This window comes from Rhinatrema bivittatum, chromosome 5 (assembly GCF_901001135.1).
Source record: "Rhinatrema bivittatum chromosome 5, aRhiBiv1.1, whole genome shotgun sequence".
Lineage (NCBI taxonomy): Eukaryota > Metazoa > Chordata > Amphibia > Gymnophiona > Rhinatrematidae > Rhinatrema > Rhinatrema bivittatum.
The window spans coordinates 30,842,783-30,868,293 of record NC_042619.1 but is presented as its reverse complement, the minus strand read 5'-3'; the positions used below and the strand labels follow the sequence as shown (position 1 = coordinate 30,868,293).

The window sequence follows — 25,511 nt, the reverse complement described above, 5'->3', positions numbered from 1 at the left end:
CCTAAGGTGGTAACTGATTTCCATTTAAATCAGTCCATAGTCTTGCCCACTTTCTTTCCAAGACCTCACGCTCACCCAGGTGAGTGAGCTCTTCTCACCTTGGACTGTAAGCGTGCTCTTGCATTTTACTTAGACCGCACTACAGGCCACAGGAAGTCCACCCAACTCTTTGTACCTTTTGATAAGAACAAACTTGGGAATGCGGTGGGCAAGCAAACACTGTCAAACTGGTTGGCAGACTGCATGGCATTCTGTTGCCAACAAGCAGGCCTTCCACTACAGGGGCGAGTGAAGGCACACTCAAGTCAGAGCAATGGCAACGTCAGTAGCACACTACCGTTCAGCACCGATTGCTAACATCTGCAGAGCTGTGACATGGAGCTCTCTCCACACCTTCGCAGCTCACTACTGCCTGGAAAAGGCTGGGCAACAGGAGAGAGGTAACAGTGGTGGGGCCGCTTGGCAGTAGTGATCAAAATATGATCAAATTTGAATTAATGACTGGAAGGGGGACAGTAAGCAAATCCACGGCTCTCATGCTAAACTTTCAAAAGGGAAACTTTGATAAAATGAGAAAAATAGTTAGAAAAAAACTGAAAGGAACAGCTACAAAGGTAAAAAGTGTGCAAGAGGCGTGGTCATTGTTAAAAACTACTATCCTAGAAGCACAGTCCAGATGTATTCCACACATTAAAAAAGGTGGAAAGAAGGCAAATCTATCACTGGCATGGTTAAAAGGGAAGGTGAAAGAAGCTATTTTAGCCAAAAGATCTTCATTCAAAAACTGGAAGAAGGATCCAACAGAAGAAAATAGGATAATGCATAAGCCTTGGCAAGTTAAATGTAAGATATTGATAAGACAGGCTAAGAGAGAATTTGAAAAGAAGTTGGTCGTAGAGGCAAAAACTCACAGTAAAAACTTTAAAAAATATATCCAAAGCAGAAAGTTGGACCGTTAGATGATCGAGGGGTTAAAGGGGCACTTAGAGAAGATAAGGCCATCGCGGAAAGATTAAATGATTTCTTTGCTTCGGTGTTTACTGAAGAGGATGTTGGGGAGGTACCCGTAATGGAGAAGATTTTCATGGGTAATGATTCAGATGGACTGAACCAAATCACGGTGAACCTAGAAGATGTGGTAGACCTGATTGACAAACTTAAGAGTAGTAAATCACCTGGAGTGGATGGTATACACCCCAGAGATCTGAAGGAACTAAAAAATGAAATTTCAGACCTATTAGTAAACATTTGTAACCTGCCATTAAAACCATCCATTGTACCTGAAGACTGGAGGATAGCTAATGTAACCCCCATATTTAAAAAGGCTCCAGGGGCGATCTGGGAAACTACAGACTGGTTAACCTGACTACAGTGCCAGGAAAAATAGTGGAAATTATTCTAAACATCAAAATCACAGAACATATAGAAAGACATGGTTTAATGGAACAAAGTTAGCATGGCTTTACCCAAGGCAAGTCTTGCCTCACAAATCTGCTTCACTTTTTTGAAGGAGTTAATAAACATGTGGATAAAGGTGAACCTGTAGATGTAGTGTACTTGGATTTTCAGAAGGCATTTGACAAAGTTCCTCATGAGAGACTTCTAGGAAAAATAAAAAATCATGGGATAGGTGGCGATATCCTTTCGTGGATTACAAACTGGCTAAAAGATAGGAAACAGAGAGTAGGATTAAATGGACAATTTTCTCAGTGGAAGGGAGTGGGCAGTGGAGTGCCTCAGGGATCTGTATTGGGACCCGTACTTTTCAATATATTTATAAATGATCTGGAAAGAAATACGACGAGTGAAGTAAACAAATTTGCAGATGATACAAAATTGTTCAGAGTAGTTAAATCACAAGTAGATTGTGATGAATTGCAGGTAGACCTTCTGAGACTGGAAAATTGGGCATCCAAATGGCAGATGAAATTTAATGTGGATAAGTGCAAGGTAATGCATACAGGGAAAAATAACCCATGCTATAGTTACACAATGTTGGGTTCCATATTATGAGCTACCACCCAAGAAAGAGATCTAGGTGTCATAGTGGATAACACATTGAAATTGTCGGTTCAGTGTGCTGTGGCAGTCAGGAAAGCAAACAGAATGTTGGGAATTATTAGGAAGGGAATGGTGAATAAAACGGAAAATGTCATAATGCCTCCGTATCGCTCCATGGTGAGACAGCACCTTGAATACTGGGTACAATTCTGGTCGCTGCATCTCAAAAAAGATATAATTGCGATGGAGAAGGTACAGAGAAGGGCAACCAAAATGATAAAGGGGATGGAACAGCTCCCCTATGAGGAAAGACTAAAGAGGTTAGGGCTGTTCAGCTTGGAGAAGAGACTGCTGAGGGGGAGATATGATAGAGGTCTTTAAGATCATGAGAGGTCTAGAACAGATAGATGTGAATCTGTTATTTACTCTTTCGGATAATAAAAAGACTAGGGGGCACTCCATGACGTTAGCATGTGGCACATTTAAAACTAATCCGAGAAAGTTCTTTTTCACTCGACGCACAGTTAAACTCTGGAATTTGTTGCCAGCGGATGTGATTAGTGCAGTTAGTGTAGCTGTTTTTAAAAAAGGATTGGATAAGTTCTTGGAGGAGAAGTCCATTACCTGCTATTAATTAAGTTGACTTAGAAAATAGCCACTGCTATTATTAGCAATGGTTACATGGAATAGACTTAGTGTTTGGGTAATTGCCAGGTTCTTGTTGCCTAGATTGGCCACTGTTGGAAACAGGATGCTGGGCTTCATGGACCCTTGGTCTGACCCAGTATGGCAGTTTCTTATAATTCCATCTTTGGCCAGTCTGTCTTAAGAAATTTGTTTCCAGTATAGGAACCCAACTCGTCCTACCTCGACCCGCTGTGAATTCAGGCTGCCTCATCCTTGCCAACAGCACCCCCAGTTGTTTTGCCTGTTGCACATATTCAGTGTTGCTTGGCCTCATACGTATGACTCAGCCTGTAGCTTGCTATTCACCCACATGTGAGGATTACCATCCTGCTTGTCCTGGGAGAAAGAGTTGCTTACCTGTAAAAGGTGTTCTCCCAGGACAGCAGGATGTTAGTCCTTATGAACCCCGCCCGCAGAGTTGGGTTCGCTTACGTTTTATTATTTTATTTTTCGCTCGTACTTTTGCTACAAACGAGACTGAAGGGGGGGACCCCTGCTGGCTGCATGGTTGGTGCTATGCTGGGCATGCTCGGTGGTGCCAGTCAAAGTTCTAGAAACTTTGACAAAAGTGTTCCGTGGCAGGGCTCCATCTGATGATGTCACCCATATGTGAGGATTAACATCCTGCTGTCCTGGGAGAACACCTTTTACAAGTAAGCAACTCTGCTATTCACATTTTAGGAAAATGATTAAGGCAGTTTTTTTTGAGGGGTTTTTTAGGCATTTATGTAATGAGTTATAAATTAGAACTATGCATTTGATTGTTTTAGGGATGATTACGTTTTTCTTTTATGTTGTTTTATGTGCCTTAACTTGGAATCTGCACCAAATGGCTTTTTGCTGGATTTTGCAGAAAATAAGAGAAATTAAAAAAAAAAAAAAAATTTTTTTTAATTGCAGGCATTTCCATTTAAGTTAAGAGAGAGGCACGCCGCAGACTACGTCAGGCAGTTTCCTCATTTGCGGTGCAGAACCAACTTGTTCAGCTCTCTGCTGAGGATACGCAGCGAAGCCACTGCAGCCATTCACTCGTATTTCCAGGTAACGCACCTCGCCTTTTCACCAACTTGTATGTAAGTGTTCGGAGGGCTTGGCATATTTGTAGGTGAGTTGGAGAAGCTTGAACTTCATGTGGGGAGCCAACAGAGTGACTCGAAGAAGGGTTTCATGGTTGCACCAGCACTGGAGGGAAGCTAGGTGGCCTAGCTGAGTAGTGAAGAAGATGCGATGGAGATAGGTCGTTCAGTGGGAGACCTGTAACGAGCAGGTTGCACTGGTCTAAATGGAGCACGATGGGAGGATGGATAAGGGTTTGGAAATGACGGGATGCATTTTGGTGCTAAGATTGATATAAAACACATTTTAGTCGTGGGGGTTTTTTTTAATGCGTGCAGAGAAGGAGAGAGAAAAATCGATGACACTTGCCAAGGCTGCAGGCTGAGGGGGGCCTGGGAGGATGACAGTCTTATCCTTGAAGAAAGAAGGATGAAGTCTGTTTGGGAGGAAAGATGAGAAGTTCTGTCTTGGCCATGTTAAGTTTAAAAAAGTAGCAATGGGACATCCAGGCAGCGATGCTTGAGAAACAGGCTCAGATTTTGACTTGACTTGGGGGTAAACGTTCTGATGCAGAGAGGTTGATCTGGGAGTTATCAGCATAAAGATGGGGAGGGGGGATAAGCACAGAGGATCCCTAGGATAGTAATGAATCACTGGGGTAAAATGCATGGAGAGACAGTTCTAAACCTTAGGGAAAGGTGTGAGAATAACCTGCATAGAGCAGCAGTTATGACCCTAAAAAAACCTTTCTGGGCAGACTGGATGAGGCATTTGTGTCTTTTTCTGCCATTGTTTTCCCTGTGTTACTACGATCAGACCCCCCAGCGGAATGAGTGTAGAGAGAGAAGGCCCAGGTCTGAGGTCTGGGACACATAGATAATGGAATAGTTGGTGGGACAGGAGAGAGGTAAAAAGAGAGATAACAGGGTCCTGAAATCTAAGGAAGTGTTACTAAAAAAACCCAAAAAACCTTGGACTTCATTCTCCAGTGCCAGAGGAGTGATGGAGATGGTGGGAAAAATTCACAGGTAATAACTGGAGGAACAAAAGCAACACGGTGTGTCTGTCTGTCTATCTGCCTTTATATGGATAGAAATATATGATGTCACAGGCCAGTGCATAGGTGCCTGCTGACAGTTCTCTGGAACACGCTGCTCAGAGCCGGACATTTACAGTAAAATGACTTTCTTCCAGATATCAGTCTTCTCTTTACACTTGTAGCTTTCAGTTAACTTCCTGAGACTCCAGGATTTCCCCAGTAAGGTAAACAGATGTGGGCTAGCCAATTTCAGTAGGACCATATGAAACATACTTGCCAGTTAGACCTTGTTGCAGGTACAAAAACATCCCTCACCACGGAATATGGACATCTCTGCATCTGGGTTTGGTTAAGAACATAGGAACTTGCCATGCTGGGTCATACCAAGGGTCCATCAAGCCCTGCATCCTGTTTCCAACAGAGGCCAAACCAGGCCACAAGAACCTGGCAAGTACCCAAACACTAAGAAGATCCCATGCTACTGATGCAATTAATAGCAGTGGCTATTCCCTAAGTAAACTTGATTAATAGCTGTTAATGGACTTCTCCTCCAAGAACTTATCCAAACCTTTTTTTGAACCCAGCTACACTAACTGCACTAACCACATCCTCTGGCAACAAATTCCAGAGCTTTATTGTGCATTGAGTGAAAAAGAATTTTCTCAGATTAGTCTTAAATGTGCTACTTGCTAACTTCATGGAATGCCCCCTAGTCCTTCTATTATTCGAAAGTGTAAATAACCGATTCACATCTACTCGTTCAACACCTCTCAAGATCTTAAAGACCTCTATCATATCCCCCCTCAGCTGTCTCTTCTCCAAGTCCTTTCTCCTGTCTCCCCACCTGGCTCTCCTTCTCTCTCCATCTGATTGATTGAAATGTAGTGTTTAAGAGCCATGCTGATTTCCGTGCAGTCTCTTATTAGCTTTAGCTGTGTCTCCCAATTAGTAGCACACCTTTCTGTGGCTGCTAGCGAGAGTAACCCCAAAGCTTCTCTTGCCAGTCACCCCCTCCTCCTCTTTTTTTGCTGCACTCTATTATAGCACCTTAGAGAATGGAAAGAAATAAGACACAGCCGATGATAGTTTCTGATTTTATTTTGTACTTTTTCCAGTTCTTCAGCCATGTACAATACCTACATGGTTTCAGTTTGGGTTTCTCTTAGTGACCCTGTAAAATGGTTTATTTTTCAGTCTCTGGTGCCTCCACTAGGGGGCACCAGAGAAACATTAAAATATCTAAAGAGGTTGAAAGGTGGCCCCACACCTGGCAGCTAACTTGATCCCAATTAATTCTCAGCCAAGGATTTCAAGACTACACTTCCCAGCGGCCCTGTCCTTCCTGTTCCTTTTGGCTTTCCAATCCTCTGGCCAACTCTGGTTTGCTTTTTCCTTCCCTGCCCGCCTGGACCTTCCTCTGCCCACTGGAGTCTCTAACTGTCCTGTCTCTCCAGGCTGCTTTAGTGTGTGTGAAACCCCTGCTTCATCACATTGGTACAGAAATCGAGAGTCTGTGGCAGGAAAAAAAATTAGTTCTATCCCGAATATTCAGTATTACATCAAAAGGTAGCCCGGATATAATATGTGGACCATCGTATCAAGAGCCTAAATGGGGGCCAGCAGCGCCGCGAGAAGTAGAGAGCTGTGAACAAGAGTGAAGAAATGCTGGCTGACCTGCTAGAGGCAGGCAGACACGCTGATGTGGGAAGTGGGCCGCTTTCAGTGTAAAGAATCCCTGTGTTTGGGAAGGGAGGGGCGTAGGAGGAAACCTTGAGAGTTTAAAGGCAGGAGCCCAGGAACTGTCCAGGAATTGAACTTTTTTTTTTTTTTTAAGTGTGGTTTCTCTTTTTTTTTGGCTTATGAACCTGTGTGCGGAGGCTGATAACCCGGGGGGCAGGGGAGCTGCTCCTTGCTGCTAATTTTTGTGTTTGCCTCCCAGTGCAGAGGGAGTCGTGCTGTGACCTGGATCAGGCCCCAGGGCTTTATGGAGCGACTTCCTAAAGCCCCCACCAGGCCGGCCTGATCTTCGCCTGGTTGTCTGTCGGGCAGCTGGTAAACACACACAGCCCTCTTTCCTCAGCCCTTACTTTGATCGTCGTCTTTTCAAACCAGAAAGGCAGGAATTTAAATCCTGGCCAGCGTAGGACCCTCTGCTGGGGCAGCTTTTTGCTGTTCAGTCATTTTCCTATAACTGTCACTGGTTAGTAAAGAGGGATCCCTGCAAATGGATCAGGGCCACTATTGTGAGCCACTGGGGGCGGCTAGAGGATAAACTTGGTCGGGATATTCAGCAGCGATGGTGTGCTATGCCTGGCTATATCAAAAGTCAATATCAAAAGATACACCTCCGCCGCGAACTGCTGAACTAAACGAAACAAAAATAATCAAGAGCTTACGCTCCGTCGCTGAGCAATTGAATAAACTTTTGAATGAATAATGTGTGTACTGAAATTATTTTTAATAAAGTAAATACCTACACTACCAGTGGTGAAAAGTTTTTTATCATATGTGTAAATTTAAAAATATTAAATGGAGTCAGAGAAAGGTTTCATACATAGTGTAGGTGCCCCGCACCTCCGTAAGGTGAACTTATAATCATCAACCTTCCTCCTCCTCCTCCTCGATGAACTTTTAACGATTATTTTTTTGAAAATTTTTTGTGTAAACTTGTGTTGTCCCTAACACACCTAAAGGACTCTTCCGTGGCGATATAATTTTCAAATGCGTGACCGCAAAGATTTACTCCATACTACTCAATGAGAATGTCAATAAAGGGTATAAAAACAGACTTCCCCGATTTTGGTTGGTGTGTCCATCTTCTTGTAGGGATAACCTACAAGAAGATGGACACACCAACCAAAATCGGGGAAGTCGACACACCAACCCCGATTTTGGTTGGTGTGTCGACACACCAACCCCGATTTTGGTTGGTGTGTCCATCTTCTTGTAGGTTATCCCTACAAGAAGATGGACACACCAACCAAAATCGGGGAAGTCTGTTTTTATACCCTTTATTGACATTCTCATTGAGTAGTATGGAGTAAATCTTTGCGGTCACGCATTTGAAAATTATATCGCCACGGAAGAGTCCTTTAGGTGTGTTAGGGACAACACAAGTTTACACAAAAAATTTTCAAAAAAATAATCGTTAAAAGTTCATCGAGGAGGAGGAAGGTTGATGATTATAAGTTCACCTTACGGAGGTGCGGGGCACCTACACTATGTATGAAACCTTTCTCTGACTCCATTTAATATTTTTAAATTTACACATATGATAAAAAACTTTTCACCACTGGTAGTGTAGGTATTTACTTTATTAAAAATAATTTCAGTACACACATTATTCATTCAAAAGTTTATTCAATTGCTCAGCGACGGAGCGTAAGCTCTTGATTATTTTTATATCAAAAGTCAGCCAGGTCAGTGTATTCAGTCAGGACTGCTCTCAGGGTTTTTCCAGCTAAATCCGAACGTAGCCAGACAAAGACCTTTGAATGTGAACCTCTACTGAGTTATAATCCATTGAGACCTATAATTTATTGTTTGTTTTACTGTCATTCTTTCAGCTGACTGTTGGTTTGTACCTCATGGGTTTGCAGGAATGCTTCTGTGCACCAATCAAAAGATTATTTTTCTTCTAGTGATAACACTTCTAGAGGGCTGTGTTAGGCTGTAGTAACAAAAACACAGAGGCTGGTGGTACCTTATAGAACACCAGGTTTCTTGAGGCATAAGCTTTCGTGGACAAACGTCCACGTCTTCAAATGCAGCGTGAACTGTTCTCTTCGAAAAGGTATGCCACAATAATTTTCTCTGTTGTACCATCCCAGTAAATTGATTATTTTCCTGAAACGTCAGTACCACCTTAATACCACTTGATGGTGCTGTTTCTATAGATAGAATCATTGCATTGAGAGAATGGTTGGATTTTGAGGTGGATTTAAAACCAGAATGATATACTTAACGTTTATTAAGAGCTTGAAACTTTTAAAGCCAGAGTAGGGATTTTTAAGCCAGCCCACCATATCCAGTATCCAGATTGTGGCATGGAACAGTGCCTTTTTTTTTTTCTTTTTTTTTATAGTTTGTAGGGGAGTGAGAGTGACCAACCAGATTTAGGCCTGGTATTTGTAATGCCCAGATTTGAACAGCCAAGATAAGTGATTATCATTGAAAATCCGTGCTGCTGTCCTCACTTTCATCCCCCCCTCCCTTGGGTCTACCCAGAATCTAAACGGCTAAATTTTGCCGCTTAAGCCAGTACAGACTGATTTAGCTGTTTTTCTAAACTTAGCCAGCTAGATGCCTTTGAATTTGGACCCTGCTATCCCAGGTGTTGTCATCTTTCATCTGTAGGTCAGATAAGCATCTTTTTCCTCCCTGGCAGGTCCAAACATGCATTGTAGTTAAAATAATTTTGGGGAGTTTAATGGTCTGTGCCTTTTTCAACCCTTTCTGCTCTGCTTTCTCCTAGGATAACGGCTTCGTGCACGTCCACACCCCTGTGATCACCTCGAATGACTGCGAAGGAGCCGGGGAGCTCTTCCAGGTGGAGGTACGTCATAAAATGGAGTTACAGTGGGAGGACATCGAGTTCTGTAAAGATCAGGCCGGCCCCAGTGGATCGGTGGTAACCGTGCAGGAACCTGGGTTTTGATCTTTGGCCAGCGAGACGCAATCCTGTCACGATGAGGTCTGGCAGAAAGGGAGAACTAGCACCCGCCATCTATCGGGGACAGTCCGTAAAAACCTGAACATGTGAGCCTGCGGAATGGATAACGTGGTCTGTGTGCTGGGTCAGTCCTCGTGACTGCGCGAAACGAAAGGTTACAGCGGTTATTTTCAAAGCCACTTACACACCTAAAACCTGGTTTTATGCGCTTCGAGGACAGCCCCAGTAGTGTGTGTGTGGGTGGGTGTGTGTGTAAAGTACATGCGGAACCTGATTTATGCATTTACGCAGTAGGCATTCTGAGGGGAGGCGGAGTCAGGGCGAATGCTGGGCTTACTTCTCCCCACGGTTTTTAAACATATTTTATATGCATAAAATAACTTTTGAAAATTTGCGGTAATGTCATTCTGAAATCACCCTCCGTGAGGCTTCCAGAGGCAGGCGACCGAAACCTGGGCTTTTTAACTGGCTAGCAGACCTGAATTTGCGGCCTTTCTCTTATCTTCCTTATTGTTCCACTAAACACATTGCTTCCACCATCCCCTCCCCCCCTTTCCCTTCACGCGATCGTCGTAATGTCATCTGCTCTTCGCTTGTATTCTGCGGTAATGTCAGCAACCTGCTCCTTCTGTTTGGACTTGAGATATTCCCCATAAAGCTAGTCAAGCAATGTATTTAAAAAACAAAAAAAGCTAAGTCGAGGAATGTGTTAAGATATCGCCTACAATGTCTTTGTTGTGCCTTGAGGGAAGGGCGTGTTAACTCCCGGGAGCCAGTCAAGGAATGTATTGAGTTACTCCAGCAGGAAGGCATCGCCTTATATTTTTTGTTTATTGAGCTTGATTTCCATGGGTCAAAGAATGAAAGTTTAAAGAATCATTTTAGTCCACTTTCCAAAGGGAAGAAGGCTTATGCAATTGTGTGTTACCCCCTCCCAATAATTTTTTGTTTGATGTCCTAGCCACACCTATTTTCCAGGATATGTTTGGGGGGGGGGGGGCGGGCTGAGAGGCTCCTGACAGAGTTATATTTTTGGGGTGGGGGGGGGGAGGGGAGGGTCCACATAGACACATAGAGTCGGTCGTGTGCATGTCCCAAAAGGTCAGCTCCACGAGCGTTGGGTGGAAGCTCTTGTTGAAAAAATGGTTTGGTAAAGCTTAACTGAATAACAGATGGTGGCGGGGAAGGATACTGATTGGAAAATATTGGCGTGAGGGAATCTGACTCCTCTGCTTACAGCTTTTATGGGCTGTCATGGATTTCTTAAGCACAGGGCGAGGGGCATCTGAGGTGAAAGGGGCCGGCTTGCCTTCCTGAGATGCTGACTGTGAAGAGGGAGCTGCCTCCTGCTCCAGCCCCAGCCGCTGGAAGTCAGTTTGACCCCTGTTTTAAGGTGCATAAGGTGGGAGTGGGAAATTCACCGGGAACAGCAGTGACAGCACAATCTCAGTCCCCCCTCCCCCTTGAAGTCATTATAGACTAATGCTGTCATTTCATGTTGGATTCGGCGTTGCTTTGAGCACATATCCACTTCTGCTTTCCTCCAGTCTTTAATTGCTTTATTATAGCAGAAGTGTAGAACGCAAGGCTTTTTTTTTTTTTATTTCAAGTTATTTTTGCTTGTCATTTCAGATTAAAAGTTTTAAATATTTAATAGACTGGCTTGAGAGCTGACGTTATCTTTACCCAATAATTTCTGCTAGCAAGTTCAGCTGCCCAGTCCATGCAGTAGCACACGCTCCCATGGCCTAACTGAATGTTCCAAGCCTAAGGCAAGGGCATCTCAAGGGCAATTACCGTAGCATTATAAAGTAAAATAGCAAGGCATCTTCTAAATTCCCTCTCTCCCTAGTATCTTTGTGCTATTTTGGCCTCTCCCCTCCCCCTCCCTGCAGTATATCTACCCATATCTGTCTCTTGGTGCATCACTTAGTGGCTGTTCATGAGTGTACTGTCAGATCCTAGAGCTAAAATCAAGTGGCTCCGTCTTTCTCATGTTACAGACCCTCCCCAAGCAGGCAGCGGGAATGCTGGGCTCTGTTTGCTGTCTTTCAGCAAAAGCTTTTGAGTCATAGGTCATTTTTTCCTATCAGGAAACAGATTTCAGAAGATGCTTAGGGCAGGAGGGGATGTGCTGTCTGGCCATGGTGGCTTTCAGTCCTGCCTGAATAGCCCAGGCAAGGTTTGAGTGTTTTTCCTACCAAGTCATTCCCAGGTTATAGCATTAAGGACTAGGATTAAGCCCAACAGGGGCCAAATTTGCAGAAAGGGGTAACTTTATTTATTGATAAACTTGCTTGCTTGCGCGACAGGATTTAATGATCCCATGCTGTGTGTAATTTGTAAGCACATCGTCCCGCAGTCTCTGGCTGGATACGTAGTGTAGTAGGACCGGGTTTTCTGTTTGTCTGTCTCCCGTTTCCTAAAGCTTGTAAAGACTCTGTAGAAGGGAGATGCAGTGTGTCGGCCAAAATTGCAGGCTGCTCTCTTGTCAGCCGCTCAGAAGCCTACCCTGGACCAGGTTATGATTTGTATTTCTGGGTCCTTTTATCTCTGGCCAAAGGAACCCATGTGGAGAAGGCTGTTCTTTTTGCAGTGCTGTTTGGCAGTTCCAGTGTGGGCCAGCCCTGGATAAACACAATCCTTAAATACTCACTGTGTCTTTGAGTTGAGCGCAGATGGTACCGGTAAGGATTTAGTGACCTCGGCACCCCTTACTTTTAATCTAGGCTTACAGAGCCCGATATTCAGTGGTGTAGACAGCAGAAAAGTTAATTGGATAACATCACCCAGTTAACTTTACCCAGATACCCAGCAGCGCCTATCCAAGTAAAAATGCCGCAGAATATAATGGATAGAGTTTATCTGGTTAACTTTACACATGCCCTTCTCCCCAAGACTTGTCCAGATATCTTCAGCACTGTCCGGTTAATGTTTTGCCACTCGGCCCTCGCCCTCCCATCCCTGGATCACCTCCAACCCTGTCTCTTATATAGATAAACTTTTAAAAACAAAGCTCCCTGTGTGTACCAGGTCAGTGTCCAGACTCATGGGTTTTGCCTCCCTTCCAGCAGATGGAGACAGAGAAAGCTTCACAGACACTGCCATATAACCTGGTGTGCCACCTGCAGTCCTTCAGTATTTTTCTGTCTCCAGCAGATGGTAGAGGTGCAAAACCTGCAGTCTGAATTTACTTAAAAAAAAAAAAAAAAAAAAAAAGAAGAAGAAGATTGGAGAATTTCCTCCCAGGAGGTTGGCAGGTCCTGGTGGGGCCATCCTTCTTGGTTTTGAGGTGGACGAGCAGGGGGTTGGGGACCCTTAGTTTGCTTGGTCCTTCACCATCGGAGGCAGAAAGCTGGTGGAGCCAGTTCTCTCTCCTCCAGAAAGAATAGCAGAGCCTGCTGCCGTTCTTCATTTCAGAGGAGTGTTTTTTGTCTTTTTGGTAAAGTTTAAAAAAAAAGAAAACAAACTTAAAAGGTAGTGAATTTGTCCAAAAGTCATCTCTCCCCTTCTCAAGTGTTGGAGTTTCTGTGGGCGCGTTTCAATACAGGGTGAGGAAAGGTTTTCTCACCAAAGAGCACATTGTCAAATTGCAGTGGCAAGTTCACAAGTTGTTAGAGAAACAAATGCTCAAGGTCTGGGATTACTTGCAGGTTCTCTGTTCCATGGCGTTCACGGAGCTGGTTCTTTGGGTGTTTGCTCATATGAGGCCTCTGCAGGCGGCGTTGCTTTCCCAGTAGAATTCGTTGTCAGAGCAATTTCAATTTCCAATACCTCATATGGAGCTAGCCAGGTCTAGTCTCTCATGGTGGCTTGGTTGGGACCAGTTGTGTCATGGGGTAGACTTGGAGGCTCTGGAGTGGATAATGGCTACCACTGTCCAGTTGGGGAGCTGTCTGCCAAGCTCAGTTGGTGGAGGGCCAGTGGTTGGCGGAGGAAGTGTTGTGGTTTATCAGTTGCTTAGGGATGAGGGCGGTGCAGTTGGTGCTACGTACATTACCTCCTGTCTTGCGTGTCCATCCAGTCAGGATCTTGTCAGTCACAGAAGGAAGCGCGGGGTAGAGGGGGTCAATGCCTTGGTTCTTCCTTGGCCGCGGGACATTCTGCTGTATGTGTTTCTGCTGTCGCATTTGGAGGTTCATTCGGGAAATGTAATTCTGGTGGCTCTGGAGTGGCCTCGGAGGCCTTGGTTTGCAGATCTGATCATCCTAGTGGTGGATGGACCGTTGAGGCTTGCTCATCTGCCAAAGCTTCTGCATCAAGGTCTATATTTTAAGATCAGGCAGCTTGCTTCTGTCTTGTGGCTTGGCTTTTGAGAGGAAACGCTTAAGGGGGAAAGGATATTCGCAGGATGTCATTTCTACCCTATTGCAGGCTAGAAAGACTTCCACCTCCTTGGCATATGTGAGAGTCTGGAGAGTTTTTTTTGAAGCTTGGTGCATGGAGCAGGGGGTTGACCCTATGCGAACATCCATAGCACATATTCTGACCAACTTACAAAGAGGTTTGGTGAAGGGTTTGTCCTTTAATGCCCTCAGAGTTCAGGTGGCAGTTTTGAGCTGTCTTCGAGGCATGGTGCAAGGAATGGCTCTGGTTGCACATCCAGATGTGATGCGTTCTCCGAGGGGCAAAGCATTTGCATCCTCCGGTTCAGAAGTTGTGTCCCTCTTGGAGCCTTAACTTAGTCCTTAAGAGCATGTGTGTGGCTCCATTCGAGCCTCTTAGAAGGGTTACTATGAGAGATCTCACTTTAAAGGTGGTTTTCTTGGTGGCAATTTGTTCCATTAGAAGGATCTCGTAATTTCAAGCCTCTTCATGAAGGGATCCTTTTTTGACGATTACGGATTCTGGAGTTTCCTTGAGGACAGTTCTGTCTTTTCTGCTGAAGGTAGTATTGTCATTCCACTTAAGTCAGTTGGTTGAACTTCCGGCTTTTCCAAATTTGGATGCTCCGGCGCCTCATGCAAGAGAGTTGCACCTCTTTGATGTCAGGCATGCATTGTTGCGGTATCTTAAGGTCACTAATAGCTTCCGGATGTCGGAACATCTTTTTGTGCTATGGAGTAGTGCAAATAAACGTCATAAGGCATCAAAAGCCACGATTGTGTGGTGGTTGAAGGAGGCTATAGGCTCAGAGTACATCTGTCAGGGTCGTCCTATCCCTGAGGGATTAAGGGCTCATTCTACCTGATCCTAGATGGCCTTCTGGGCCGAATGTCAACAAGTCTCACCGAAAGATTTGCGGGTGGCTACTTGGAAATCATTGCACACTTTTGCCAGGCATTATTGTTTGAATGTCCAGGCCCTAGAGGCCATGGGTTTTGGTGAGACTGTACTTTGAACAGGACTCTTAGTCCCACCCCATTTAAGGAAGCTTTGGTACATCCCAGGAGTCTGGACTGATCTGGATATGTACAGGGAAAGGAAAATTGGTTCTTACCTGCTAATTTTTGTTCCTGTAGTACCAAGATCAGTCCAGAGTCCCGCTCAATTGAGGTAGGGAGACTTGGAGAGCCCGTTCGATCTCTTATTGTAATTAATCTGAAGAATGGCACAGGTTTTGTTAGTCCTGCACGTTTTTAATATGGGCAAGGTTATCTGGTTCTGGTAGATAGAAGACTGTCAGGAGCAGGACTGTCACGTTATGCCTTTTGTTGCAAAAAATGCAAGGGCTTTTCTGATCCATAAAGTGTGTGGCAGTCATTTTATGGGGAATAAATGCCTATGCAGTATCCGATTAGGACTGAAGGTTCTTATCTCACCATTTCCTTTGTTTGGAAGTAAAATGTCATACCACTCAGACCCTGAAAGAGGAGGAACTCCCTGCTCAGAATCCCTGTGGCTTTAAAGTCCAGCCAGATGAGTGCCCCAGAAGCTGCAGCTGGACAGTGGTTCATACTCGAGCAGGGTTGTAGTTCTTTCACCTCAGCGAGGGCTCTCCCCATGCTGCTGCAGAGGAGAGGGGAGCTCTCATCATTTTGTGCCAATAGCCGAGCAGCAATGTCACTGGCCCTTGCTGGGAAAGGAACCAGGGACGAGCTGAGAATGCTTTTCTGCTCCTGGCTCCAAATGGTTTCTTCCAGCAGCAGTGGAGAACCCTCTTCAAGGTAAGCTCACCAAACAAGGAGAGGAAAGGACCCTGGAAAGTAGCCTTCGCCTGACTGGACAATAAGCTTTGTGTTTTGTGCCTGGTCTTCCCGTGACATCAAAGTATAAAAAAATAAATAAATAAAATAAAACTCAGATTATTAAAAAAAAAACAAACCTTCTTCTCTGTAATCAGCATAGAGACTCGAGCCAAGTTCTTTGTGCATTGTTTTGAAATTTGCGTTTGATTTGGACAGTTTACTTGCGATATATTTTGCAACTAAATCATGACCCTGTTGCTACGTCTCGTGCCCTTTTCTTTGGGCTGTTATGAGCTTCTGAGGAGGAAAACAAATTTTTGCTAAATATTATCCAAGGACGGTATCTCGGTGCGAGAGCAGAGACGGTAACTTCACCAGCTGTTCTCTCGTCCATCCTGCGAACTTGAAGCCTTGGGGGGGTAGTCCTGCGTTGTGATGAAGAGACGTGTTTGTTTTTATTGGATTGCTGCTGAAAAATATTTAGACTGAGTCCAGTGTATGCAAAAGCCACCCATGCCGTGTCTTCACACGCTGTCATCCCCTGCGCCCTTCTGCATGTAATGTACTGGCGCCTGCTAAGACGTATGGGCATGACCACACCTTACCATGTGTCCCGGCGAGATTTTCACAGCTCTGATAGGGGCCGATGCAATAAAGTGCACCAAGCCTAGCGCACAGCATAATGAGCGGTTGGACCCGTGTTTTGGACATGTGTCCATAACTCCCCAATGCTAGAAGGTAATCGGCGCGTCCAGACAAAGGCGTAGCTAATAGCGCTCATCGCATGTAAATGCCATGTAGATGAGGCTATTAGCTATTACCCTGCAAGGCAAAAAAAAAAATTCCCTGTGCACCCAAGGTGCACTTTTTAACCTGTAAAATTTTACGTCTGCCCTGGAGCGGATGTAAAGTCTTCCCGCACGTCAAGGGCTCAACTTAAAACCTAAAAAAAACTGGTTTTCGGTGGTTCCTCCTATTTAGTATCGTCGCGATACTAAGTAGGAAGAACCACAGAAAGCAGCACCGTGTGAAAATATAGTCTTGGCGTAAAAAAAACTGATTTGGGGGCGCACAATATACACCCACAATATACATGCTCCGGGCTGTGTATATTGTGTGTTCATATTGACTTGGTAAAGTAGCTGCCACGGAAAAAAAAAACAGATGCTCGTAAACTGAGCGTCTTTTTTTTTTTTTTTTTCCTAACCTGCACACAGCCACGTATCCTGGGCGCCCGATGCCATGGACGTGCTAGGGATGCACAATTTATCCCTAGCGCGTCAGTTATAGCACAGCAGCTCATTTGCATATTGCATCAAGCACCCAGGAGAGATGAATATGTGTGCCCAATTCGGATCAAAATGGATCAGAAAATGGATCAAAATGGATCAGAAAAATGGATCAAAATGGATCAGAAAAATTTACATTAATATGCCAATCATGGAAGGGAGGTAGTATCCTGTTATGGATTGGTAATTCGTTCAAATATGGAAAATGGAGAGTAGGACTATATGTTCAGTTTTGCAGATGGAGCAGGGTCAACAGTGGTGCGCCCCAGGGATCTGTACTAGGACTGGTGCATGTTGAACGTATTCATTAATGAGGTGGAAAAGGGAATGACAAGTGAGGGGATGCCATTTTGGTCACTTGCACAGGTGCCATCACCGCAAAAGCCTGCCCTGCCCTCTGCCATGCCCTGCGGGTACTATATTGGGTAATTTGCCATACAAGGCTCTGAGAGCACAACAACAAATCTCGCTGGTATTTTGTTTTTAACCAGATCTTCTGCTGGGAATCTTGCGCCTTCTCTCTTCTTATGCACCCCTTCATTTGAAATCCCGTCCTTCCAGCTAATCTTCATTGAGCGTGCTCTGAACGGAAGAGGAGAAGACAGGAATCCGCTTCTGACAACCAAACATTAGGTTGTAATCTGAATGTGCTAATGATAGGCTTTGAAAGTTCAGCCTTCCCCCACCCCAAATCTCTACAAAGCATCTCCTTGGAAGGGAAAGCAGGTGATAGGCAAACTGTTGGGTTTCTATCTCTGGCCCTGGGAGTTTGCTGATAATAACGGGTGCCTGCATCTCCGGGAGGACCAGAACGAGGAGCAGCCCTTAACTTTGAATGTCATTCCGGCGGCTTCTCTGGCGAGGAGTGGATCTGAGAGGGGAGAGAAGCAATACGAGTCCTCAAGGGGGAAAGCTTTCTGATTTTATTGCCTTTTCTGGAGCCCAGGGTCCTCGAAGAATGAAAGGAATTTTGAAACGCATGCGGTGATGCCATAGTAGCAGCCGTTTATTGATGGGATTTGAGAATTTTGAGGGTGGAACCTAGGTAACGGCATCTGTTAAATTTAAGAAAAGCTTTGTAAAACCTTCGGCCTCCATGCAGGAAAGTATGCCACGTCGGGGCCGATGGCTGGCTGCACATTTTTACTCCCGTTTGGGCATGTTACTTTACTGGAAATTTAAGAAGGATTTTAGTGTGCAAAAAAAATGTGCGCCCAGATTAGCAGACCTCGTATGAATGCAGGCATTGGCTCTTATTCCCCAACGCAGGGAGGTGTGGTAAAGCCTTGAAGACTTCATTCCTGGTTTGTTGTTGTTGTTTTTTTTTTAATGCTGGAAATTTGACTCCTGAGTCAGAAGTGGGGTAAAGTTAACTTGCATTTCTGGGGCTAGTGTTAAATCTATGGCCTGTTCCAGAACTGGAGTTCCTGGGTGCGGGGGTCCGGGATTCGCATTGACACAGCACACATTGAGTAACGCTTGCCCCAGAAATATGAGTTAACTTTTAGTCCATCTCTGACCCAGGAGTCCAAGCCTAAAAATAAAACCAAGTGAGCTAAGCACTGGGTATGCAACGCTGTCCCACCCCCCCTTCCCCACATCAGAGGGACTCTGCCCAAAGATGCCCACCCCACACCCACCAAATTACCCCTGCGCCTACCTACCCCCAGCCTCCAGCTGAGGTCTCTTTACACCTTCTAGTGTGCCGTTTCAGTTTTATGTGCACTTCTCAGGCAGGGACCCATGGAATAAGGATTAGCACACTTTTTACTCCCCTGTGGGCTCCTCTTTCAACTCTGATGCATTTGCAAGCCATTAGCGTACAGCATCAGGTGTTAACTTGTTTACCAGCATATGAGGAAAGAAAATATGCGCGGTCAGCCTCTCCGTAAGCCAAGGAGCAGACAGGTTATCCAGCTAAAGTAAGTCGAATAAGCAGCAGGGGCAGGTCTCCCACTGAATACGCTCAGCTGAAGTTATCCAGCTGTATTCAGATTGTAGCCAGGTAACTTAAAAACCTTCTGGACCAGCAGACCCAATCCCCTAACCCTGAAAATAGTTAAAGAACCAAAATAGGTCTGGTTGTATCGCTTGATTTCCAAACTGCAACCCCCCACAAAAAAAAAAAAAAGGTTGCAGGCCTCGTTGGGTAAGATACCACCCCACACACAATTATTATTAATTTAATTTGACCACTAATTGATCCAAGTCGTTAAAGTGGTTTTACAGGATCAAAAAGTTACATAAAACAAGTTCAGAATTAAAGCAAACATTACAAATAGGAGTGGAGGAGTAGCCTAGTGGTTAGACCAGGGTTTGAGTCCTGCTGTTGCTCCTTGTGACCTTGGGCAAGTCACTTTACCCTCCATTGCCTCGGGTACAAACTTAGATTGTAAGCCCTCTGGGGATAGAGAAATACCTACAGTCCCTGAATGGAATCTGCTTTGAAATGCTGAAAAAAAAAGTGTGAAAAGCAGAAAATAAAAAAAAACAAACCAAAAACAACATATTTGTGCTTGCAGCTCCACCTGCCAACCACTCCAGCCTCCTCACCCACCGGAAACCCCTATCCACACCCTACCCACCCCCTCCTGGAATCCCGAAGCACATCCCCCAAAGACGAGTCTGGAGCCGGTACCGTCTTATCGAGCTCCTGGCCCCTTTCAGTGTTGCTCTGACAGCAGAAGTCGTTGGCGTACGTCAACGTAACCCCATTCCCCGAAGTGTCCCAGGCAGCAGGAGCTCTTCCTGAATGAAGTAGAGGAAAGCCCTGAGGTGTAAGAAGCGATGGAAACGGCTCAAAATTAAAGGAGCCAAATGAAGAAATTCCAGGAAGAATACACGTGATAACGGAAAAACAGATCATCCGTTTCTCAGGTGCTTTCCCTTTAGAAATGCAGGGGGGCAGGTTTTGGAGCAATTTGCACAGGTATAGAGTGATCTACCCACGCCGATCGGCTGTCGGAAACGTGCCCCCCCCCCCCCCCCAGTTCCGGCAAGAGTCTGCGCACTTTGCGATGACGGGCGTGCTTTTACCCCCTTAAAGGTGAATTTTGAAGGCCTGACGTGCCAAAATTAGGGAATGTGCTGGTGCGCGCCAAGCCGATTTTAAAAGCCACCCGTATGTGCACCTGCGCATGCCATTCCAAAAGGGGCAGGGCACGGGTGTGCCAGGATTTTAACATGAAATTTGTGCATAAATACCTATGATCGCCAGGGTCCCCTGCCACGTAAGTTTGCTTCTGCTATGGATGATGTGTGAGTAATAAAACAAAAAATCTAGGCAGATCAGCGGGGTTTTAAAGGTCGGGGCTAACAGGAGGGAAGGGAGGCCATTAAACTGTTCCTTAACTGGGAGAACTGGGAAAACTGGCAAAAGTGTTGGCGTAGGTTGCGTTTTCAGATCCCGTGTTATTTTCCCTGGGGAAAAAAACCCCACCTGCGCTAAAAGCGGGTACCTTTAGGCCCAGGTTTCCTAGTGCAAACCCGTGGGTTTGAATTAGTGCAAAGCCCGCGTGTTAAAAGTTGCCTGCAGACTGTGCGGCCCGACACGGACAGTTTGAGAATTACCCCCCCCCCCCCTCCCCCCCCCCCCCTCGTTATTTTGATTTTACGTTCCTATCGGGAGACGTATCTTGTCAACAGCCTGGGATGCCGAAAAACCCCCTGATAAAATTACTGAGCGACACTTTAGCACACGGAAATTACTCGTCGCTCAGCGGTCCATCAGCAGCAGCAGGAATCTTTTTTCCCAGCTGATCTCCTGCTACCATGTGTCTGACAGACAGGATCTTCAGGCCGAGTCAGTGAAGGCTGCTGGCAGGGTAACCCTCACTCTTCTCCCCCCCCCCCCCCCCCCCCCCCGGGGATTTTCACCCCAGCACGTCGGAGTCCAAAACTGTTCTGCTCATAGCCATGTACTCCGGCATTTGCTAGTTTTGTAAACTGTTCAGAGCTTGCTCCTCATCCTCTCTTACCGTACCATTAGCTTTCTTCAGCATCCCGAGGCCTCCCTTTCTCTGCAGGGGGCGTTTCCTGTCTTCAGTTCAAGAGGGATGAGGCTCCAAAATGGCTGACTTCCTCCACTCCCTTCCCTCCCCCCCACGACTCTCTCCCCATTTCTTCTGTGTGGCCCTCCCTCGTTCCCCCCCCCCCCCCCCCCCCCCCCCCCCCCCCCGCGCTCTGGCCCATCAAGCAAAGAGGCCTTTTCCTTATGTTCCCCACCCTAATTCTCTGCACAGGTCATTTATTCATCATCACAATGCTGCTGTCTGTAAAACCCTTGCCAGAGAGAGATATTCGGGAGGCTTGAGGGAAGGTGTCATTGCCTCCGCTGAAGCACAGCGCTGGGAGGGGGAACCTTTTCAAAAGAGGTGAAAATCTGCAGAGGGATAGCCCTGTTAGCCTGAGGTAGAAAAGGTGACAGGAGTCGGGTGGCACCTTTATGGGCTAACCAGTTTATTGAGGGCATGAGCTTTCGTTGACAGAGTCTTCACCGCATAAAAAAAAAAGAGGAAATGAGAAAACAGTCGGTATTTTGTGCGAAACATAATAAATAGATGACAACAGAAAAAAAGACCATCCGGCCCATCCAGTGTGCCCTGTTGTTCTATCCACTCTAAGGATGCATCCCAGGTGCCAGCCACAGAATGTGACCACCTGCAAGGTTACTCCTTATCTAACGCAGTCTTTTTTTTTTTTTTTTTGCCTTCTTTATAATTCCACCATCTTGGGGAGAAGAGCATATAAGATCCCCCTCCAGCAGCCCACCCTTCTCATGCCTAACCACAAAGTTCTGCGATAATCTAGTCATCGATACTGGTGTCCTTTCATTTTGAAAATAAAGGCCACGCAATTCAAAAGATTTAAAAAAAAAAAAAACCAAACAAAACACTGTCGTGGTCAGAGGCTTCCCGCCCCCCCAAAAAAGCTGCCAGCGCTCTGGAGCTCCCTGGATCCTTCCATATTTTTCCCTCCCAAAAAAAAAGTTGCTGGGATCCGAGACCACTCCTGGCTCCTCCGATTTCCACCTCACCCCCAGAAAGTGTTGCCTGGGGCATGGGACTTCCCTAGGCCTCTCCACTGCCTCCCCCTCCCCCACACCAAGTGGAGCGTGCTGAAAGCTTCTAGAAGCTTTCATGTCAGAATTCTGTGCCGGGCTCCATCTGATGATGTCACCCACGTGCGATGACTGACACCTGTCTCACAAGTAAGCAACTCTGCTTTCTCGAATTTCCTTTCCCCTGTAACAAGTTTGCTTATTATGCATTGTTAATGCTTTTCAGGTAATTGAATGTTTCTGTCATATCTCCCCCGTCTCACTTCTCCTCTGTATACCTGTTTAGATTTCTTAAGTTCTCATCTCGGGCTGCTTCTGATGCAAACCCTGCACCATTTTTGTAGCCTTTTTCTCTGGACTGCTTCAATTGTGCCGGAGGTGAGGCCTCCAGAACTGGGTGCAATATGGCAAATCTTCCAGAAGGAGTAAGGCTGGCGAGTCTGCAGCAATATTAATCTTTATCTCTGTGGAATCAAAATTAGATGGGGATAAGCGAATCACAAGCAGCCTTAAAATTCTGATATTATTACAAGCCACTCTGCCCTAGCTTTTTATTGTGGCCTTGCCATCAATTCATAACCCAATAATCTATCGATCATCCTCTTTTATCCCAACTATATTAATTAGACACTAAAATACCCATTTTCTTTTTATTTTTTTTATTGCTGTTATTCAGTTACATAAGTCAAACATACATAACAAACAACATCATCGTAAAACAGCATTTTCCAGTTTACATATTATCCCCCCCAAACCCCCCTCCCCTTCATGCCATGCAATGGTTAATCAATAGTGATACATTGGTAAATCTTGTTAGTGAAATCTGTGATGAAATTTTCAGGTAAAACAAACACAATGAAAATAAAGATTAAGGATTGGATATTGAAAATGACAATTGTCTCCAAGAGATGTATGGATTCCAGATGCTATAAAATTTATTTATATGATGATATTTCAGTGCAGTTAAACGATAAAGAGTTTATGCCCGGTCCAGGCGAGTTAAAAGTTCAGATGGTGTCGACGGGATAGGTCTTTTCCAAGTGCGCGCTATTTCCATTTTTGCGGCAGTGCAAACCTGCTGTATAAAAGTTTGAGCCTGTGATGTCAGCGCCTCATCAAAGAGATAGAGAAGTGCTTGGTCCTTAGTAAGCTGTATAGGCAGCTCGAGGATCTCCGTCAAGATCCTGGAAACATATGTCCATAGAGTTTGTATGTGAGGGCAATCCCACCACATATGCAAGTATGTTCCCAATTGATGGCAATTACGCCAACAGTGTGGTGTGTTTCAAACACATAAATAGCCAAGGCTATTTATGTGTTTGAAAAATCTGCTAAATTTAATCAATTTGGAGAGCTTCTCACAGTCCCAAAACGTTTTCTACTTCCTTAATTTTTTTTTTTATTACTTATTTGGGCATTTGTATAGTGCCCTAAACAAGGACACAGTATAAGAAATTACATAAAGGTACAATGAGTCCCTACCCAGGAGAATTTACAGTCCGGGTGGGTACTTGATGGAGCAGGAAACAGTGACTTGCCCAATGTCACAGTGAGCATTGGTGGTGGGATTTTAACCTTAGTCAGCTAGTTCCATGCTTGTCTGTTAATATCAGCACTATGTCATACATTTCCTTTACCAGCATTAGAGGGAAATCACTCTACCCACAGCTCAGAGCTTCTCTCTACCTCTGAGCCTTACAGAATAAGACTCCAGAAGTCATACACTCTATTTATTGCCAATTTAGTGCCATGCTGCAGGACCAGGCATCCACTGATAAATGACTCTTAAGCCAGCTAATTCCGAACTGCCTAGCTAGACCCATCGCTGACATCACCAATCTCTCCCTCGAGCAAGGAATACTCCCAGATTCCCTTAAATGCGCTGTAGTCAAACCTATCTTAAAGAAACCTCAACTCGACCCGACCATCCCATCCAACTACCGGCCCATCTCGAACCTACAGTTCCTGGCCAAGATCATCGAGAAGACAGTCAACCACCAACTCTCAGAATTCCTGGAAAACCACAACATACTGGCTCCAGCTCAACATGGCTTCAAAAAATTTCACAGCACCGAATCACTACTACTTACCCTCACAGACACTATACTAGGAGGGTTTGACAAAGGCACATCCTTTCTCCTAATCCTACTGGACATCTCCACCGCATTTGACACCGTCAACCATAAGATCCTAATTCACAGGCTAAGAGAAATAGGCATTAGTGGCACCATTCTCCAATGGTTCCAATCATTTCTCACCAACAGATCTTTTAAAGTAACCCAAGGAAGTACATCATCAGAAAGAATCCCCCTCTCACAGGGAGTCCCACAAGGCTCATCCTTATCCCCTACCCTCTTCAACATCTATATGCTGCCACTATGCAAATACTTAGACAAAACAGGGCTCACCTACTTTCTTTACGCCGATGACGTACAGATCCTGCTCCCCATCAAAGACAACATCAGCAACACTCTAAACCGATGGGAATCATACCGGACAGATATAACCTCCATCCTCACTGAAATGGCACTAACGCTCCAGAAAAACGTCAACTCCCATCTCTGACTCCACAACTCTATCCAAAAACAACATGCTCTCAACAGTTAAAGACCTTGGAGTCACCCTGGACCAGGAACTGAACTTCAAATATCATATCTAGACACTGATAAAAGAAGGATTCTACAAACTCCAAATCCTCAAAAAACTCCAACCTCTACTTCATCCCCCAGACTACCGGACGGTACTGCAATCCCTCCTTTTCGCCAAGATAGACTACTGTAACGCCCTCCTAACCGGCCTTCCCGCATCCACCCTCAAGCCCCTCCAACTTCTAACGAATAAGAAAAAAACAGATCACATTACACCCGCACTCAAACAACTCCACTGGCTGCCCGTCCCGTTCAGATCTCAATACAAAACACTCATGCTCATACACAAAGCAATCCATAATGACTGGTTACAAAGACCTCTGACCTCTGACCCAGAAATCTCTGCTCAACCAATATAGGCTTACTCCCTGTCCCCCCCGCCAGGGAAGTATTTATTTGAAGCTTTTATATACCGGCATTAGTATGCAAACATCATACCGGTTCACATTGTAACTAATAGGCTGAAAATACAATCAACAGGGAGGGGAAACGGGAGAGAGTAAATACATAGTGCAGAAACATTGAAAATTACAAGCATTAGATTTAAATGGTAACAGGCTATTTACAAAAGTCTATATATAAAGTCTTAAATGGTAACAGGCTAATTACAAAAGTCTATATACAATTTAGGTACCATTTATATGGGGGCTGTTCGTGGAGATGGAAGGAGGGGAGGAAGATGGAGATAATTAATCTGGGTAGGCTTGTCGGAAGAGCCAAGTCTTTAGTTTCTTTCTGAACTTAGAGTAGCATGGCTCAAGTCTGAGTGTGGTCGGGAGGGAGTTCTATTGTTTAGGGCCTGCAATGGAGAGTGCGCGATCCCTTGTGGTGGAGAGGTGGGCTTTTTTTATAGGAGGTATTGAGAGGTTACTTTGTTGACAGATCGAATGGGTCGTTCAGAGCGTATGGGGCAAAAGGGTTCATCAAGCCAG

The 25,511-nt window shown here is 45.1% G+C and overlaps 1 protein-coding gene across 2 annotated transcripts in view; it reads left to right on the top strand.

Moving 5' to 3' along the window:
• NARS2 (asparaginyl-tRNA synthetase 2, mitochondrial) overlaps window positions 1-25,511 on the top strand; it is a 116,823-nt gene that overhangs the window by 34,758 nt on the left and 56,554 nt on the right. For both annotated transcript variants that reach the window (XM_029602208.1, XM_029602207.1), the window contains 2 exons: window positions 3,589-3,729; window positions 9,258-9,338. In XM_029602208.1, coding sequence (XP_029458068.1) covers window positions 3,589-3,729; window positions 9,258-9,338 — 222 coding nt within the window. The remainder of the gene's footprint in view (window positions 1-3,588; window positions 3,730-9,257; window positions 9,339-25,511) is intronic.